Raw genomic sequence first — 21,320 nt, 5'->3', positions numbered from 1 at the left:
CTTTATTATGGTGCAGTGCAGTATAAAGAGAGAACAAAGCTGTGGGAAACAGGGAAGAGCAGGTGGGGATGGGAAGGCAGAAAGGAAATTGTTGCAGCTGTTGGATGTAATTCCAGGGTGGAGTTCATTCATCCAATTGCATTTACTGAGCACTTACTGTGTGAATAGCACTGTACTAAGCACTTGGAAAGTACAATTCAGCAACAGATAGAGACAATCCCTCCCCAATAATGGACTCACACATAAACTGGGGTAAATCATCAAACGTTGTAGGATGTATTCCTGGTTTTTACATCCCTTGGGATGTTTGTTACCTGGGCCACACAGCAATAGGGAAATGTGGAGAGCACTACAGTTCAGTAGACTAGAGTAGAAGCATGGCGTAGTGGATAGCACACGGCCCTGGGAGTCAGATGATGACGGGTTCTAATCCCAGCTCTGCCACTTTGTCCGCTGTGACCTTGGACAGGTCACTTTACTTCTCTGTGCCTCAGTTACCTCATCTGTAAAATGGGAATTGAGAATGTGAACCCCATATGGGACAGGGACTGTATACAACCAGAGTTGCTTGCATCCACCCCAACGCTTGGTACAGTGCCTGGCACATGGTAAGTGCTTAACAAACACCATTATCATAATTAATTCATTGACTGATTTCTGATGGGTTTTTAGAAGAGAAATGCAGTGGCTGATCTGAGTGTATCGTTTCCTTTCCAAGAGCAGCCACTTACTCAGTGCAGCTATTTTTTCTAAGCAGGCAAGGTCTTGAGTGGAGGACAGAACATGGAAGAAATGAAGGAAAGGCACATCATCATCTCTACAAGCCTCTCTAACAATGGTTCTATGTTGAGCTCTTTAGACATTAAGATCAATAGATCAATTAATCAAATTTATTGTGAGATTACCGTGTGCAGAACATATGTATTAAGTGTTTGGGAGAGTCCAATAGGCAGCATGGTTTAGTGGAGAGAGCGCGGGCATGAGAGTCGGAGTACATGGGCTCTAATCCCTACTCTGCCACTTGTCTGATGTGTGACCTTGGGCAAGTCACTTAACTTCTCTGTGCCTCAGTTACCTCATCTGCAAAATGGGGATTAAGATTGTGAGCCCCACGTAGGACAACCTGATTACCTTGTATCTACTCTAGTGCTTAAAGCAGTGCTTGACACATAGTAAGCACTTAACAAATACCATTATAAAAAAAAAAACCCAAAGGTGGTAGACATGTTCCCTGCCTACAAGGAACTTACACTCAAAATATAAGAAAAGGTATGTTATACAAGGTGAGGAAAGTTCATGAGTTGTAGGCTTCGAGGGAGTCACTATTGCTCTGATCAGTCAATTAATCACTTTATCAATCATATTTATTGAACACTTAATGTGTGCAGAACCCTGCATTAAGCATTTGGGAGAGTATAATGTAACAGAGTTGGAAGACGTTCCCTGTCACAGTGAGCTTGTAGTCTAGAGGGTGAGACAGACATTAATATACATAAATTATGGATATGTATATAAGTGCTGTGGGCCTGAGGGAGGGTGAATGAAGAGTGCAAATCCAAGTGCAGGTAGTTGGAGAAGGCTTCAAGTATAAGGGTAGATTTCAGGAAGAGGACTTAATGGGCCCAAAGGAAGGGCATTCCAGAAATATGGAGACACTTGGGTGAAGATTCAGAGATGGGAACAGGATAAGTGGATAAAAGGCATACTGAATAAATTTACCTGAGGAGAAGCAACGTGGCTTAGTGGAAAGAGCATGGGCTTGGGAATCAGAGGTCATGAGTTCCAATCCCAGCTCCACCACTTGTCTGCTGTGGGACCTTGGGCAAGTCACTTAACTTCCCTGTGCCTCTGTTCCCTCACCTGTAAAATGGGGATTAAGACTGTGAGCCCCACGTGGGACAACCTGATTACCTTGTCTCTACCCCAACTCTTAGAACAGTGCCTGGCACATAGTAAGCGCTTAACAAATACCATTATTATTATTATTAATTAATAATTAGTCCAATTAATAATAATTAGACTGTGAGCCCACTGTTGGGTAGGGACTGTCTCTATATGTTGCCAACTTGTACTTCCCAAGCGCTTAGTATAGTGCTCTGCACACAGTAAGTGCTCAATAAATACGATTGATGATATTATTATTACTACCTGGAGGAACAGAGGGAATGGCTGGGGAGTAGGAGGAGAAGTGGGAGTTAGTCTCTTTGGGGCAGCCTGTTGAAGAACTATGATCAGTGTCAGTATGGAGGGCCTTCTGTCTGAGGAGGGATCCCTGTCCTTGAAGACTTTAGAGCTTAATAGGAGAACGAGTAGGTACAAATTGACAAGTATACAATAGGTAAGAATGAAACAGAGGTACGAATAGTGTTCCCAGGTGAATAAATACATTAAAAATCCGATACGTAAGTGTCGAGGTGGTTCGGAAGCGTGACTGGATACTTGAGGGTGGATTAGTCAGAGATTCAACAGGGAGAAATAATGGTTCTAATCTTCAGAACAATGGGAAGACTCATAGGATCCTAAATTGCAGGCTGCTTGGTGAAATGATGGAAGGATCAGACAGCTTTTAGCAATGAGTTCTGAAGTGACTGGAGAAGAACAGTAGTGGCAATAGTCCAGGAGTGGGGGTGATCAGGATCTGGACTAAGTTTGAGGCCTCATGTACATGAGTGAAAGCATACAACTTATTAACTTTTCGTTGACTCAAAGGGAAAAAAAGGACTCTTTTGATTTAAAAGAGCGATTTATTCTTAGAGGTTCTTTAGTTTGTTGCCAGCCATTTGTGTGTGTTTCAGCATGGGGATTGGTGTGTTTTCGTGTGTATATATTTACATTTAAATGTGGGTTTGTGAGTTCAGAAACATTGCAACAATTCTTTCAAGAGAAAAATCACAAATTCAGTTCTGAAAATTATTAGTCCAAATGAAGTCAAAGGCATTAAGGAACCAATCCTCATTTCAGAAGCTGTTTGATGCACAATCAGCACATAGATCTCTCCCTTTGTATTTTCCAGTCAAGATCCTAGAGAAGACAATTGACTGTTTGTGAATATGGGCTGAGTTTTTGTCTTAAGGTTGTTAAAAAGTGAGGTCCTCAAGTGCTTACTATTTTGAATCTTGTTGTGGTTTTGAGAAATTTTCTTCAGTGAAAAGAGTTAACAGCAGGTAGTGCCATTCATCTCCAAAGCGGTTCGAGACTCTCTATGTTGGTGATGAATGAGGGTATCTGACCCACATCTGTTTTCCATTAGAATGAAACAGTGCCCTGACATCGTTAGGAGCATTTGTCAAGATCCCCTGGACAGAGCTTCTGTAAATTACATGCTGCAAATGTGTCAGGGTCAGATAAGAGGATATCATTAACTCCACTAAAGTTTACTCACGATTCTGTCAGTCCAACTTAATATGTTAACAGCCAACAATTTTCCTTGAGATTTTTCATTACATTTTTCACTCATAGGAGGAAAAAATATGTATCACTATATCCCCAAAATATTGCATATGTCCTATTTTCATAAATCATATTAATTGCAGACCTGGCTACAAAACATATTAAATGCAGGCATGCGTAAATGAATTAAAACATATGAGAATGTTATTATGCTACGGTGGGGCTAAAATAGTCAAATTACCAACTGTAATAAATGGCATAATGCTTTATTTAAATGGAGTAGGACTTTTCTTAGGTGACTGGATTTTATTTTGTTGATAAAAAATGTAGTGTATTTTATTTGATAGCTCTTAATGGCCCGGGAATTATCAGCATATTTTATATACACTGAAATACACTGAATGGATTTTTGTTCTCTTTCACAGAACTTTAAATCAAAACATACGAGTCACATGAAGGAAGTTTACTGTACTCAAAAATTAAACTTTGAAATCACATACAACAAACAAATCATGCTTGTCTGGCACCATATATTAATCATGGCATGACATGAAACCTGAAGTAACAGTTCTAAAAATAATGACAAATTTAGCTGGATCTTTTACACTCAGTGGCTTTCCAAATGATTAGGTGAAAGTCAACCATGCCCTTCCTGAACTCCTTGTAGTGGTGATAAGGTCATGATACATACCTCAAGAGAAACTTCTGCCCTGAGGCTACTTCCCTCTTACAGCTTTCAAACAGACATGACCAAAAATCTAATTATTTAGATGCTAATCAAATGCAGGATAACTCCTAAGGCATTCAAATGTGAAGACGATATTTTCTGGAGAACCTCTGCAGTTCACATTCAGAATTTTCAGCCTTGAAGACACTAATCCAGAAATTTAACTATTTCCTTTTCCCTGGAATGGATAAAATTGGGAAATCCTGACAATCCAGTTTTAATGATGAGGATAAAATAATAATAATAATAATGCTACTTTGTATATTTTAAATCCCCAGTGGAAAAAGTCTAATATGTATTTAATTCAAGAGCCAGTTTCTATGCTGGAAAAGGACTGCAATTCTTTTAGCAGACTTAAGGAAAAATTCATTCATTCATTCATTCAATCGTATTTATTGAGCGCTTACTGTGTGCAGAGCACTGTACCAAGCGCTTGGGAATACTTTCCTCAGAGAGTTAAAAAAAGATGATAGATCTCCAAAATATAGAAATGTGTTTCTATTCTATAGAGTCAGTTAAAACTTTAGAGAAAATTTAGAAACAATTTATGAAATGTTTTTAGTAGGAAAAAAGAAACATCTAAATGTGTATAGTAATTTGCTGTTATTTTTAGATTTTGTCAACCATATGAATTTTAAACTGAAGGTACATTCATGGCCAAGACAAATATTTTCTGGACACATTATTTGAAATGTAAATATTAATTTAGACCACAGTTTTTATCTTTTAAATTGAATTTTGTAATATGAAAATTAATTCAAGGGAAATAAGGCATGAAGCAAACACAGTTAGTTTTTCCTGAACCATATAATTTTTCAATCAGATATAGACACTCTATCTTGAATTCTGAAACTGGAGAATGAGTCTAAGATAGTCTTTGGAAATTAATAAATATACAAAACCGAGGAAGTGAAGAAAAAAATGCAATCTGAATTTCAGGGTCATTGGCATTTTTCAAAAGATTAACCTAGAAGATTTAGAAATGATGACTTTGACATTTGGGGGTTCATAATAGTCAGATTTATTCACTTATAAATGTGTATTCATGCCAAAAGTGAAAATCAAGGAATAATATTTAGTAATAGGACAAAGCATAGATAGGTGCTAAAGAAAGAAAGTTAAAAGCCCCTGTCTGATAGTCGTTATACTTGCCAAACTTTTACTGAGTTCATTGGGCTTTTGGCCCTTATTTGAATAACAGAGTTAGGGGCCTGAAGTATGTAGCCTCTGATTTTAACTGGTTTTTCCTTTTATCTGTCTATGAAGATCATACAGTCGACAGAATATTTTTAATGTTCTTTGAAAACAAATTTAGAAAAAAATAAAAATAGTGCAGGATTCATGACTAAACAGGTTTGTATGTATGTTAGTCTATTTAGTGAAATGGAGAAAAGCAAGCAGTTTGTTAAAATAGATTTTTTAAAGTTATAAACTGAAAGAAAATTTATTTAAAAATACATTATTGTAAAAATACCCTGACAATATCCTTATAAGGACAACATGACTGGAAAATGTGACTGGAAAATATTTTGTAACTATGTTGGTGTTCTAAGAAACTCATTTTCCAAGCCTTACTTGCACTAGGAGAGAGAAATTCCAATAGCTGCACTTGTACCACATGAAATAAAGAACTGTTTTTTAAAGAAACAAACATAAAAGTGTAATGTGACCCTCCATAGGGATTTGAGGTTTTAAATTATGTTAAAGAAAAGTAAAGTGCATATTTTCCAATGTCTTCTTTCAGATCTGGATTTTTTTTGTTAATTTCTTAATTGCAATTTATCTACAACAAATTGAAATGTTCAGCAAGATTTGTCCTAAAGTCAGGTATGTGAGTTGTAGCAGTGACAATAACTGCTTCATAAATATTACAGTTGTACACTAATATCAATCAATCACATTTATAGAGCGCTTACTCAGGGGGCAGAACACTGTACTAAGCTCTTGGTAGAATACAATGTAACAATATAACAGAGTTGGTAGACATATTCTCTGCCCACTACAAACTTTACAGTCTGGAGAGGGAGATAGACAATAATATAAATAAATTCAGAATATGTACATAAGAGCTGTGGGGTGAATAAAGGGAACAAATGAGAGAGATGCAGAAGGGAGTGGGAGAAGAGGAAATGAGAAGCAGCATGGCTTAGTGGAAAAAGCACCGGCTTGGGAGTCAGATGTCATGGGTTCTAATCTTGGCTCTGAAACTTATCTGCTGTGTGATCTTAGGCAAGTCACTTCACTTCTCTGGGCCACAGTTCCTTCATTTGTAAAATGGGGATTAAGACTGCTTCTAGACTGTGAGCCCACTGTTGGGTACGGACCGTCTCTATATGTTGCCAACTTGTACTTCCCAAGCGCTTAGTACAGTGCTCTGCACACAGTAAGCGCTCAGTAAATATGATTGAATGAATGAGTGAATGAAAGTGAGCCCCACGTGGGACAACCTGATTATCTTTTATGTACCCCAGTGCTTAGAACAGTGCTAGGCACATAGTAAGCGCTTAACAAATACCATCATTATTAAATGAGGACTTAGGGAAGGTCTCTTGGAGGAGATGTGTCTTCAATAAGGCTTTGAAGATAATCATTTTGCTAATCTCAATGAAACACATTTTTGTGTAAATTTTCTAGTACAATGTAAGTTCATTTTTTGTTTTCTTTCTTTTTCCTACCAATGTTCTGACATTTCATCCAGAAGGTATAAATCCCTTAGAAAAAATACTGTGGCATTTGATAAACACTTACTGTGTATTAGGCACTGCTCTAAATGCTGGGGTAGATACGAGATAATCAGTTCTCACATGGGGCTCACAACCTAAGTAGGAAGGAGAACCAGTATTGAATCCCCATTTTGTAGATGAGGGAAGTGAGGTACAGAGTCTGTATATATGTTTGTACATATTTATTACTCTATTTATTTATTTTACTTGTACATATCTATTCTATTTATTTTATTTTGTTAATATGTTTGGTTTTGTTCTCTGTCTCCCTCTTCTAGACTGTGAGCCCACTGTTGGGTAGGGACTGTCTCTATGTGTTGCCAACTTGTACTTCCCAAGCGCTTAGTACAGTGCTCTGCACACAGAAAGCGCTCAATAAATACGATTGATTGATTGATTGATTAAGTGACTTGCCCAATGTCACACAACAGACAAGTGGCAGAGTCAGAATTAGAACCCAGGCCCTCTGATTCCCAGGCCCCTGCTCTTTCCATTAGGCAACACTGCAGGGAGTGCGTCTGTTCATTGTTATATTGTAATAATAATAATCATGGTATTTGTTAAGTGCTTACTATGTGCCAAGTGCTGTTCTAAGCGCATTACTCTCCCAAGCACTTAGTACAGTACGCTGCACACAGTAAGCACTCAATAAATATGACTGACTGACTGAATGAATGCTTGGAGAAGCAGCATGGCTCAGTGGAAAGAGCCCAGGCTTTGGAGTCAGAGGTCATGGGCTCAAACCCCGGCTCCACCAATTGTCAGCTGTGTGACTTTGGGCATTCATTCAGTCATTCATTTATTCATTCAATCATATTTATTGAGCGCTTACTGTGTGCAGAGCACTGTACTAAGCACTTTGGAAGTACAAGTTGGCAACGTATAGTGACGGTTCCTACCCAACAACGGGCTCACAGTCTAGAAGGGGAGACAGACAAAAAACCAAAACATATTAACAAAATAAAATAAACAGAATAAATATGTACAAATAAAATAAATGAATAAACAGTAATAAATGATGATGATGGTACTTGTTAAGCGCTTACTATGTGCAAAGCACTGTTCTAAGTGCTGGGGGGATACAAAGTGATCAGGTTGTCCCACGTGGGGCTCACAGTCTTAATCCCCACTTTACAGATGAGGTAACTGAGGCACAGAGAAGTGAAGTGACTTGCCCAGAGTCACACAGCTGACAATTGGCAGGGCCGGGATTTAAACCCATGACCTCTGACCCCAAAGCCCGTGCTCTTTCCACTGAGCCACGCTGCTTCTCTAAATAAATCTGTACAAACATATATACATCTATACAGGTGCTGTGGGTAGGGGAAGGAGGTAAGGTGGGGGGATGGGGAGGGGGAGGAGGAGGAGAGCAAGAAGGGGGCTTAGTCTGGGAAGGCAATCACTTAACTTCTCTGTGCCTCAGTTACCTCATCTGTAAAATGGGGATTAAGACTGTGAGCTCCCCGAGGGACAACCTGATTACCTTGTAACCTCCCCAGCGCTTAGAACAGTGCTTTGCACATAGTAAGCACTTAATCAAAGACCATCATTTTCAAGGGCCTTAGAAATGCCAAGTCTATAAACCTATATATCTTAGAAGTGGCTTTTTAAGGCAGTTTCAGATAAGGCATCCCTGCTGTTTCAGCAGTTCGAGTCACTATTTCCTGGAGCAACAAGAACCATGTTAGGAAACCACAGTAGGTGAATCAATCTCTCTGCACTCCATTAAACTCCACACCACCGGCTTTAAAGCACTCAGTCAGCTCGCCCCTTCCTATCTTACCTCAGTGATCTCCTACTCCTCTATGTCTCATACAAAATTAGGCACACTCCACTCCTCTAGCTCCAGTTTACTCTCTGTGCCCACGTAATAATAATAATAATAATAATGATGGCATTTATTAAGCGCTTACTATGTGCAAAGCACTGTTCTAAGCGCTGGGGAGATTACAAGGTGATCAGGTTGTCTCACGAGGGCCTCACAGTCTTAATCCCCATTTTACAGATGAGGTAACTGTGGCACAGAGAAGTTAAGTGACTTTCCCAAAGTCACACAGCTGATAATTGGTGGAGCCTGGAACTTAACCCATGACCTCTGACTACAAAACTCGTGCTCTTTCCACTGAGCCACGCTGCTTCTCTGACTTAGCACAGTCCATTGCACCACAGATGCTCAGTCAATATCATTATCATTACTACTCATTTTTACTCACAACCTGAATATAGAGCATTGTTTTAAGCTCTTGAGTGAATAATTTTGTATGAGACATAGTCCCTTCCCTCAAGGAGTTTACAGTCATATGGGAGAGACTGATAGGCACAAGCCATTTAAAAGTAGTTGGAGGACCAGAAGGAAACAATGTTGTATGACTGTTGGTAGCAGACTGTTGGTCCTGAAGTAGCATAGATTAATAATGATAATAATGATGGCATTTGTTAAGCTCTTCCTATGTGCAAAGCACTGTTCTAAGTGCAGGGGAGGATACAAGGTGATCAGGTTGTCCCACGTGGGGCTCACAGTCTTAATTCCCATTTTACAGATGAGGTAACTGAGGCACAGAGAAGTTAAGTGACTTGCCCAAGGTCACACAGCTGACAATTGGCAGTGCCGGGATTTGAACCCATGACCTCTGAATCCCAAGCCCATGCTCTTTTCATTGAGCCACACTGCTTCTCATTAGTAGAAAGAACACAGGCCTGGGAGTCAGAAGGACCTGAATTCTAATCCCAGCTCTACCACATGTTGTATGACCTTGGGCAAGTCACTTTACTTCCCTAGGCCTTAGTCATCTCATCTATAAAATGGGAATTAAGAGTGGGAAGCCCCTGTGGGGCAGGGATTGTGTCCAACCTGATTAACTTGTATTTACTCCAACACTTAGAACAGTGCTTGACACACAGGGCTTTAATAAATACCAAATAATAATGATTATTATTATTATTGAAGGCTAAATAGTTGCATCAGCCTCCTCTCTTACTGCATCAGCCTCCTTTCTTACTGCATCAGCTTCCTCTCTGATCTCCCATCCTCGTGTCTCTCCCCACTTCAATCCATACTTCATGCCGCTGCCCGGATTGTGTTTGTCCAGGAACGCTCTGGGCATGTTACTCCCCTCCTCAAAAATCTCCAGTGGCTACCAGTCAATCTGCGCATCAGGCAGAAACTCCTCACCCTCTGCTTCAAGGCTGTCCATCACCTCGCCCACTCCTACCTCACCTCCCTTCTCTCCTTCTCCAGCCCAGCCCGCACCCTCCGCTCCTCTGCCGCTAATCTCCTCACCGTACCTCGTTCTCGCCTGTCCCGCTGCCGACCCCCAGCCCACGTCATCCCCGGGCCTGGAATGCCCTCCCTCTGCCCATCCGCCAAGCTAGCTCTCTTCCTCCCTTCAAGGCCCTATTGAGAGCTCACCTCCTGCAGGAGGCCTTCCCAGACTGAGCCCCCTCCTTCCTCTCCCCCTCGCCCCCCTCTCCATCCCCCCGTCTTACCTCCTTCCCTTCCCCACAGCACCTGAATATATGTATATATGTTTGTACATATTTATTACTCTATTTATTTATTTATTTTACTTGTACATATCTATTCTATTTATTTTATTTTGTTAATATATTTGGTTTTGTTCTCTGTCTCCCCCTTCTAGACTGTGAGCCCACTGTTGGGTAGGGACCGTCTCTATATGTTGCCAACTTGTACTTCCCAAGCACAAGCACTTAGTACAGTGCTATGCACACAGTAAGCGCTTAATAAATATAATTGATTGATTGATTGATTGATTGAATGTGTTGATTAATATGTGAAGAATGTGCTAAGGTACTAAGGGTAGGTGAATGAACAGAAATGTTAAGGCATGTTGGACAGATGTAACTGGAAAAGGTGAAGCTTGGTTGAGAAGGCCTCCTGAGCTTTCTGGAGGGCTTTACAGATGGTGTGGAACTGTGATTTAAAGTGGAAGGCGCTCCAGGCAGAAGGAAAGGCTTGGCATTTCCTTTGAAGAATGAAATCCCAAGAGCCAGCACCAGGCACAGTCACCAAGGTGTCCAATGTCATTGTTAATAATACTCAAAGGCTATACTCCCAACTCTGAGACACATTACCTCATAATTTTCTTAGGTGGTGATAGCTAGAGATCTCTGTGTTGGTAAAGAACCTGGTTGTGAGTTCAATTCTCATTTCCATGTCTTTATTCCCCTCTCTCCAGAATATCCACAAGTTTCTTCTATGTACAATGCTCTCTTTGACTTAATTTGAACAAATGTACTATGTGTAGGAGGGATGAAAAACGGGATCATGAAATTTTGCATAACCATAGACCTTTTTGCATGCTCTGGGCCAAATTTTGCCTTAGATCGTCAAGAAGCATATTGAGCTATTGAGTTTCTTATGAATAATTGAGTTCAAAGTCCACATCCCTTGCTCAAAAGGAGGGGAAGTGATTATAAGTGGTATACTGGGTTAATTGTAAAATAAATATGAATATAAATCAGTCTTGTTTTTGATGAATCTATTTATATTATAATGATCTCGGTAAAGTCACAGAAACTCAGGTATATTTTAAAGCTTCTGTAACAAAGCCACTGTTTAACCTATATATATATATTTCTTTCTATATATATACATGCAGTATATGTATATATGTACTGTTTAACCTATATATATGCATAAATAAAAAACCTATATACACATGCATATATAGGTTTATATGTTTGTATACATATATTAACATATGTATAACCCATATACATAGATACATGTTTGCATATGTATATACATATACACACATATATGTTACACATCTATACATGTATGTATATATATATATGTATATAGGTTATACATATGCATGAAATATATGAATATATATAAAAATACAAATGAGGTAAAACAAAGAAAATCCAATGATCATGTTGGTCACTGGTCTGATTCCCTATATATAGGTTGTTTTAACTCATTTGCATTTTCATATATATTTGTATATTTCAAGTATGAAATATATTCATATTTCTCAGTTTCTTTGCAAGACTTATAAACCTAGTTGTCATATAATGCATTTTCACTTAAGGGAACAGCAATATCACTAGGCTCCACTGCATTTTAAAATTCATCAACAGCAGAATTTCTCATCTCTTAGCCAGAATATTAATGGATGGACTATTCCAACCTGATTTATAATTGTTTTCCAACATAGTCTTGACTCATTAATAAAGATTGCACAAATAATGTGCATATTTCATTAATTCTCTTCTAATTTAGAGACATGTTTAGAGATATACTGAAGCTCATGATTTCTTACTCATTCAGTCCCTGGAACTACAACCCTGAAGTAGGCATTCTGAAACTAGAATTTTACTCAGACTACATTCAATGACTTGGACATTGGAATTTCACTGTCTGTTCATTAGTTTACAAAAGTACATAATGATTAGAAAAATGTGAAAACTTCTAACATGATCCAATGAAACAAGGTGTAATTAAGGCTTCATTCCCTTGATTAGTTCTGTGCTTGGTATTATTTAGTGGTTTAGCCAGTCTTTGAATTACAAAATATGGAGTACATGCATAAGTTCCCTGATGAGACCTTAAAATAAAATTGTGAAATCAAGTTCGCAAATGAGCTCTTTTGGAATTTAAAATGATCTTGACATGTTGGAGAATCAGTTAGAAACAAACAGGATGAAGTTTAATAGAGAAAACATTAGGGTTGTTGGTTAAAGAGAGAAAAAAAGCAAGCTTTCAGAAATTCAAGTTTGGGAAGGAATCACAATTCACAAGTAAAATACCCAGGGATCCAAACTTAGATAACAATTTGGGCTGTTAAAAATATCCCTGGGATGTATAAACAAGAAACTAACTCACAGGAACCATGAGCTTGTCGGCATTGGCTTTTAAGAGAAAACTGTACCCTGTGCTGGGCCCCTTGATTTAAATGAGTTGTAGAAGCAACAAAAATGATTAAAGGATTGGGAAGCAAAATCTCTAGAAAAAGACTTGGAGGAATTGGGATTGAAAGTTGAAGAATATTGTCCAAAGGGTGGGTGGGTTTTTCACTGCCACTGAAGAAAATGTATAAGGACATGGAATAACATGACAGTGAGATGGATATCAGCTAGACATAAGGAAAAGCTTTCTTTCATTGAGATTGTTAAATTCTCAAATAGATCTCTGATGGAGGTTGGGGAACAGCCTCATTAAATTATCCTTTCTGATACCCATGGGTATGTGTCGGCTCACTTCCTTTTCAAAAGCCTGCAGTAATTCCCCATTTCTTGTAAGAAACAAAAAGCCTCCTAGTCATTGAGGTCAAAGTTCTGCATCCCTTTATCTTTCTCTCTGCTCTCTTCTCCTACTGCACGTCAGAGAGCTCTCTGCTTCTCCCAAGTAGGCATTTTAGCTATAGCTCAGTCTGACTTTCTAATGTTGAAGCCTTTTAATGTTGTTCCCCCCTCATGGAGCTCCCTCAGTGCTGGCAAACCATGTTCCTCCTCATGATAAAATGCTTCCTAAAAGGTCACCTCCTCCATGAGTCATTCCCTAACTTAACCCTCTTCTTCCTGATCATGTTTCTACCTTGTCTGCCTTTCTACATGCATATACTGCTGAGGATCTATTTAATTCCATACTTTTGTTTTTATTGTGTGTATCTATACTTTCAATCTTAATATATGATTGGAAATTTATAGCTCATAATGATAATAATAATAATTGTGGTTTTTGTTAAGTGCTTACTACATTTGTAAGACGATCAGGTCCTCACATGGGGCTCACAGTCCAAGTAGGAAGGAAAAGAGTTATTGAATCCTCATTTTGCAGTGAGGGAACTGAGGCACAGAGAAGTTAATCTGCCCCTTCCTCTCCATCTAAACTGCTACCGCATTAATGCAAGCACTTATCCTATTCAGCCTTGATTATTGTATCAGCCACCTTGCTGACATCCCTGCCTCCTCTCTCTCCCCACTCCAATCCATACGCCACTCTGCTGCCCAAATTATTTTCCTTCAAAAATGTTCAGACCATGTTTCTTCACCCCTCAAGAACCTCCAGTGGTTGCCCATCCACCTCAGTGTCAAACAAAAATTCCTCACCATTGGCTTTAAAGCACTCAGTCACCTTGTCCCCTCTTACCTCACCTTGCTACGCTCCTACTACAACTCAGCCCACACACCTCATTCCTCTAAAGCTAATATTCTCACTGTACCTCGATCTTGTCTACGTCACTGCTGACCTCTTGCCCGCATCCTACCTCTGGTCTGGAGCAACCTCCCTCCTCATATCAGACAAGTTCATTTATTCATTCAATCGAATTTATTAGGTGCTTACAGTGTGCAGAGCACTGTACCGAGTGCTCCGCACACAGTAAGTGCTCAATAAATATGATTGATGATTGATGATAATGCTGGTTTCCCTAACCTTCTCATAACAGTGCTTTGCACATAGTAAGGGCTTAATAAATGCCATTATTATTATTATTCCCAATTAGATGGTAAATTCCCTGAAGGCAGGGACTATATAAATTGTTGTTGCAAGTATCTAGCACAGTGGGTTAATACAGTGAATGCTATCGATGATGATAGTGATAATGATGATGATTGCATCCTGTCTGGACATAAGAATATGTGTTGGACTCACATCTCGAAGTTCCTGGGGGCCCTACTATCCTGCAGTTAGGACAAATGACTTGGAGAAGGTGATTTTGGTTAGCATAGGAATTACTCAATTCAAGGAGATCAGAGACTGATCCCAATCAGATAGAAATACTCTTGAATCTGAGTGGATCCTGAATGTAGAGAGAGGAGCAATATAATACAATTTTCTCTACTGGTCTTTTAGCCTGACTGTCACTGGAATGTAGAGAGAGAAGGAGAATGGAAATGCAGGACTGATTCATTCATTCATTCAATCGTATTTATTGAGCACTTACTGTGTGCAGAGCACTGTACTAAGCGCTTGGACAATATAATTTGGCAACAGAGACAGTCCCTACCCAACAATGGGTTCACAGTCTATGAGGGGGAGACACAACAAAACAAAACAAAACAATGACAGCTGCCAAATGGGTGGATTCTTGAACCAATCAGGAGGCATATAGGAGGGAACCTAATGTGTTTAATCTCCATGTTGAATTGTAACATTAAACATCAATCAATCAGCAGAATTCATTAAGTACTTGCAGAGCACTTGAGCAACTACTAAAGACCGTAGCTGGTCAAAAGTAATGACATTTAAGTGCAGATGGAGTGTGTACATTTTTTTCCACCTGCAGTTAGGATATCCTCACGCAGACATGGTTTGTGTTGTTCCTTCTTTAGACAGTAAGGTCCTTATGGGCAGGAAACATGTCTACCAATTCTGTTAAATGAGAAGCAGCATGGCTTAGTGGAAAGAGACTGGGCTTGGGAGCCAGAGGACATGAGTTCTAATCCCAGCTCTGCCACTTGTCTGCTGTGTGACCTTGGGCAAGTCACTAAACTTCACTGTGCCTCAGTTACCTCATCTGTAAAATGGGGATTAAAAGTATGAGCCCCACATAGGGTAACCTGATTACTCTGTATCTGCCTCAGCACTCAGAACAGTGCTTGGCACATAGTAAGTGCTTAACAAATGCCAGTATTATTTTATTTTTATTATTATTATTATTACTCTCCCAACCACTTAGTACAGTACTTTATACGCAGTAAGTAGTCAATAAATACCACTGATGGACTGATTAATACCATTAATTGATTGTTTAAGTTTCATTCCTTTAAGTTTAAGTTAAACTTTAATAATAATGATGGCATTCGTTAAGTGCTTACTATGTGCAAAGCACTGTTCTAAGTGCTGGCGAGGATACAAGGTCATCAGATTGTCCAACGTGGGGCTCACAGTCTTCACCCCCATTTAACAGATGACTTAACTGAGGTACAGAGAACTTAAGTGACTTGCCCAAAGTCACACAGCTGACAATTGGCAGAGACAGGATTTGAACCCATGACTTCTGACTCCCAAGCCCATGCTCTTTCCATTGAGCCCCACTGCTTCTCTTTAGGTTTAACTCCTACCGGTAGGTAGATCTGAGAAAGCTTCCTGGTTTCACTGGGCTGACGGTTCTCTAGTTAAAAAATTAGACACCCACCTCACAGGGGGCTGAAGGGATAAATGAGGGAGAAATGTTTTGGCATCTTCATGTGAAAATTATTTTGTAAATGAAAAATATTCTTTTCCCCTCTAATGCTTCACAAAGTCCTTAAGCCATCTTAACCCAACATTATGATTTTGCTTATATACCTTTGGTACTAAAGTGTTCTTATCCTAACATGCCTGAAGAGTACACATGATATGAGTTGCTTCAGATACAAAATAAATAAAATAAAAGCAGGCACCAAAGGCACAAAAGGGAATGATCTGTAGGGCAATCATATAAAAAATTGGATTGGATCATTCTAAAATTCTCTAGGTTTTTTCCATTAGCTATTACTTCCTCTGTGTAAAAATACCCATGAAAAATCCAGATGGAACATGTGATCAGACATCCCAAAGGCTAAAATAGAGATGTTTCTCTGTGAGTGTGCGTGACTTTTTTTTCTGGAATTTCAGCCATACGTTATCATTTAGCTGCATGTTGTAGCTCAACTTCTTTGGATTAGGTTTTAGGTCTCTGTGTCAAACCCCCTTGTAATAAGTTTCCTGGCAAATTAAAAACTGGACTCTGAAATGTTTTCACAGTACGTACGCTCTACTGTTCTTCATGAGTTTTAATTGTTTTTAACATCTTCTTTATTTTAGGTAATGGGACTCCTGACTAACCACGGAGGTGTGCCTCACCAGCCTCAAACCGATTATGCTCTCTCACCACTCACCGGGGGACTAGAACCCACCACCACCGTATCCGCCAGCTGCAGTCAGAGACTAGATCACATGAAGACCTTAGATAGCTTGCCCACATCACAGTCCTACTGTCCACCAACTTATAGCACCACAGGTTACAGTATGGATCCTGTCACGGGATACCAGTATGGGCAGTACGGACAAAGTGAGTATTGAATCTTAAAGAGTTTAATTGTTGTTCTGTTCCACAAGAAGGGATGGAATAAATGATTGATTCCAGCTGAAAACTGGGTGTCAATTACTGAAGGGGGTGGCTCTCTTTGTGCAAGAGCTCTGTGTGGAAAGAGAGAGATGGAGGTAAAAGAGAAAATAGGATCAGGCGCTGAAAACATTAAGCACAACGATACAACAAGGGACAACCATTATTTGTGCTCAATGTGGTTGGAACTGTGGATCCCACATTGTGGCCTTTTATAGCCACATATGCACTCATAGGTGAATTTCACCATCAGCAGTGTCTTCTTTGAATATGAAGGACCAATATATATATATATATACGCATATTTAGAAAAGTACATCCCAAGGATCAATTTGGTTGCTAAGATAGCTAATCATTCAAGCAAGACCTCTATTGCATAATTATTTTCTTAAGTGATGTCAACAACATCTTGATGTTATTAATCGCTGAGACATGAAACCTGATTGCCATTAGGTAAAACATAAGGGTTGTCCAAAATGAAATAACCACTGGCATTCCAGTATTAGAAACACATGTTCTTAATGAGGTCAGTTCAAGAATCATTATAGTATATAATCCCAGATACATAGAGTTTTGTCAAACTTGTCCTAGGAATAAAAATATTAGTCCCTTTCCTTTGATATAACAGTATTAAATATGACGTTGTCAACCTGTAGCTGACATTACCCCTTGCCGTGAAGTTGTCATATCATAATTTAAAAAGCTTCCTTTCCTTTCTTACAGGTGCCTTTCATTATCTGAAGCCAGATATTGCATAAATGAACTGTCCACTTGAAGTCAAATCTGTTTTTTTTTTCCGGTCTCCAATGCCTAGATAGAAAGAATCCTCATGGAAAATGCAACCCCACTTGGGGAAATCATGACAGAGAATACAGGAGAGTTTTCTTTCTCCAATAGTTGTTTCTGATATACATTTGGATGTTTTGGACAAACGGACGGAATCGATGAAGACCACAAGCAGCAGTAGATGACAAATTCAGCCTTAGAGGCAACAGCTTAACATAGGCCCACATCAAAAATGCCCAAGGATTTATAGTTCTGAGGAAAGAAAAAAAAACATTCCATTTCCATGTCTTTGAAATGAGTTTGGATTCATTTGTACCAACAGAATGTTCCAAAAATTAGCGAGTGACTTTAGCTTGTCTTACTGTCCGATGTGGACATGTCTATGACTTTCAAACTGCTCCATTTATGAAGCATGAGAGGAGGAACCTTTAATTTTTCACACTGGAAATTGACATCAAAAGAACTGTCACGGTTTTAGGAAGCTAGATTAGAACTTTCAGAATAAGTTATTGGTTATTTTATCTTTTGTTTTGTAATCCAGTTGTCAATAAATGTCACATACATGTTCTGCTTAAAATGAAAAGAATGTTGTATAACTAGAATCATTTTTTATTTCCTTTTATTCTTTGTTTGGGAGTGGGATGTGTGACGTTTTCTTAATCCATGTTCAATTTGGAAACAAGGAAAAAAAAACGATGTTAATTTCCACAACTGCCTAACAATGTGCAATACTGTGTACCTCACACAATCTTTGGAATCATCCAAAGTAATATAAATAGAATCAGAACTATATTTTTGCAGGTGCTTTTATTTTTGCAGTATGTAATTCTTTGGGGTAAAATTCAGAGATGTTACAGCCTGCTGGACAACTGAAATCCAGCTTACTCATTAAGATTAAAGACCATGTCCAATATTAGTGCTTTTAAATCATTAAGTTTACAATTCTTTAAGTTTATGGAGAGGTAGGGCAAGGAAAGAAACATCCCTGCAGTTGGCATGTGCTTTGGAATTATACAATGATATCCAATACTAAAAGATGATAGGAACAGAGGTTTACATACGTTTATGTTGTGACATTTTAGAATGTCAATAAATTTGTGTTTTGAAATGTAAAGAGGAACAGAAAGATGAAAGGCAGTGTTATTTATTTCTCTTTATCTTGGAACAATGAGTGGGGTAGGACACAAATACATTCCTTTTAGAATTAAGGACTATGAAGTAGTGGAGTTAGTGAGCCTAGGTGTAGTCAGAGGTTAGTTCATGCATTGGTCTTAAAGGGTGATGGAACAAAAGAAATGCTATCTTTGTGTTACAGTCTCTACCAACAACAGTGTGTTGTAAAAATGTCTTTCTTGTAAAAAGTGCAGTAAATATTTACTATTTATAATGAATAAACAGTTATGAAAATTTGCAAAGCACTCTTTTTTGGGGAGTTGAGTGAGTTTTTCACCTAAGCTGATTAAACCAGCATATTTTAGTTAGATTTTGTCAGCACTTTTCCAGAACAAAAACTATGTCCTGTCGAGGTGTTCATTAAGTACCACAGTACTCAGGAGTTGAGGTGTAAATTTTCTGAAGTGTAGGACCAGTCAATCAATCAATCGATCAACCAGGTTTATTGAGCATTTACTGAAAAACCCTGTGCAAAGCTCTTGGGAGAGTATAGTATAACAGAGTTGGTAGACATGGTCCCTGCCCACAATGAGCTTACAGTCTAGAAACCTGGTTATAGGGTCTCACACGGGGCTCACTTCTAAGTATTTTTATTTTCACCTTTTGCCTTTCATTATTGCAGCTTTCTCAGACACAACATATAACAATGATAATGATAATTATAATGATAATAATAATGTTTTTGGTTTAACATTTATTATGTGCCAAGCACTGTACTAAGTGCTTGGGTAGATAAAAGATTACCAGGCCCCATATGGGGCTCACAGTCTAAGTAGGAGGGAGAACAGGCATTGAATCCCCACTATGCAGATGAGGGAACTGAAGCACAGGGAAAGTAAATAATAATAATGATGATATTTGTTAAGCACTTACTATGTGCCAAGCACTCTTCTAAGCACTGGGGTAGATACAAGGTAACCAGGTTGTCTCATGTGGGGTTCACAGTCTTCATCTCCATTTTACAGATGAGGGAACTGAGGCACAGCGAAGTTAAGTGACTTGCCTAAAGTTATACAGCTAAGTGGCGGCTCCGGGATTAGAACCCATGACCACTGACTCCCAAGCCCGTGCTCTTTCCACTAAACCACACTGCTTCTCCACTGCTTAAGCAGCATGACACAGTGGCTAGAGAATGGGCTGGTAGTCGAAAGGTCTTGGGTTCTAATGCCAGCTCTGCCACTTGTCTGCTGTGTGACCTTGGGTAAGTCACTTCTCTGGGCCTCAGTTACCTCATCTGTAAAATGGGGATTGAGACTCTGTGCCCCACGTGGGACAGGGAATGTCCAACCTGATTTGCTTGTATCCACCCCAGTGCTTAGAACAGTGCCCAGCACATAGTAAGTGCTTAACAAATACCGTTGTTATTATCATTATTATTATTATAAATGACTTGCTCAAGTGCACACAGCAGACGAGTGACAGAACTGGGCTTAGAACCCAGGTCCTCTGACTCCTGGGCCCTGCCTCTTTCCACTAAGCTACACTAGTTCTCCATAAAAGTGCTTGGCACATAATAAGCGCTTAACAAAAACCATCATTATTATTAAAAGACTTTAGTCCCAAGTCCCACTGATAAATAGACTTAAAGTCTTTTTTGAGGATTTTGTCTCATGTGCCATCCTCCATTTCAGGATGCAAAATAATGGATGATAGTTTTTGGGAGTGGGAAGCTGCTCAGGTTCCTCTCTTTTCTCCTCACCCTCATATTTTCCTACATTTCTTTCTCTCCTTTCTACATTCCACTGCCTCTCTCATCACCCATTTCCCTAATCTTTTGCTTGACTCTTCTATCGCCTTCACCCTGAGGTCATTGTGCCCTTCTTTTGATGCTTATTTAGTTTCTCTTCTTCCTTGTTTCTCTTTTATCTCTCAGACTACACTGTAGCATTTAAAACAATAATGAAGAAATCAAAACTTATCCTTAAAAATAAACTTGATAAGGAGCCTTGATGTGTACCTATCTACCTAGGCTATTTTATTCACAAATGACTATGTCTGTATGGGACAGGTTTTTTTGGAAGATTTGCTTTAGAAAATTTTTAGTGCAATACCTAGTTTTGACTGGAATCTGCCCAGTACAAACTTAACCTTTGACACCAGACAAATCCATGTGAGGATTATCCTGTGTGAGGATATATCAGTGAGGATTACCCTAATATTTTTGGAGGGCAGAACCTCTATCCCACAAGTGAATACACCCTAGGGTCTCTGATTTCAATAAGCCTGCCTGATTGACAAACTGCATGTTAGGCTCTTCCATCCACCTCCAGAAAAAGAAAACAGTTTCTACCTCTGGTTATTCCCAGAATTTTAACAATAAATTGCATGACATTAAGAAGTACTAGCACACTGGAACACTAGACAATCATAAATCAGAGCAGATAAAATTTCTGGGCCAGCAATATCAATTTAGGAGTGTTTCCTTCCCACTGAGAAGCTGCACCCAATGATGCAAGTTCTCCA

The 21,320-nt window shown here is 39.1% G+C and overlaps 1 protein-coding gene across 2 annotated transcripts in view; it reads left to right on the top strand.

Annotated features, from left to right (window-relative positions):
* The window catches only part of PAX3 (paired box 3), a 128,883-nt gene extending 110,565 nt beyond the window's left edge, over positions 1 to 18,318 (top strand). For both annotated transcript variants that reach the window (XM_038747142.1, XM_038747136.1), the window contains exons 8-9: positions 16,598 to 16,844; positions 17,622 to 18,318. In XM_038747142.1, coding sequence (XP_038603070.1) covers positions 16,598 to 16,844; positions 17,622 to 17,656 — 282 coding nt within the window. In that variant the 3' untranslated portion in view covers positions 17,657 to 18,318. The remainder of the gene's footprint in view (positions 1 to 16,597; positions 16,845 to 17,621) is intronic.
* The last annotated feature ends 3,002 nt before the right edge of the window (positions 18,319 to 21,320 follow it).

Source organism: Tachyglossus aculeatus, chromosome 1 (assembly GCF_015852505.1).
Source record: "Tachyglossus aculeatus isolate mTacAcu1 chromosome 1, mTacAcu1.pri, whole genome shotgun sequence".
Taxonomy (NCBI): domain Eukaryota; kingdom Metazoa; phylum Chordata; class Mammalia; order Monotremata; family Tachyglossidae; genus Tachyglossus; species Tachyglossus aculeatus.
The sequence above is the reverse complement of the archived record's forward strand: the minus strand, read 5'-3'. Positions and strand labels throughout refer to the sequence as shown.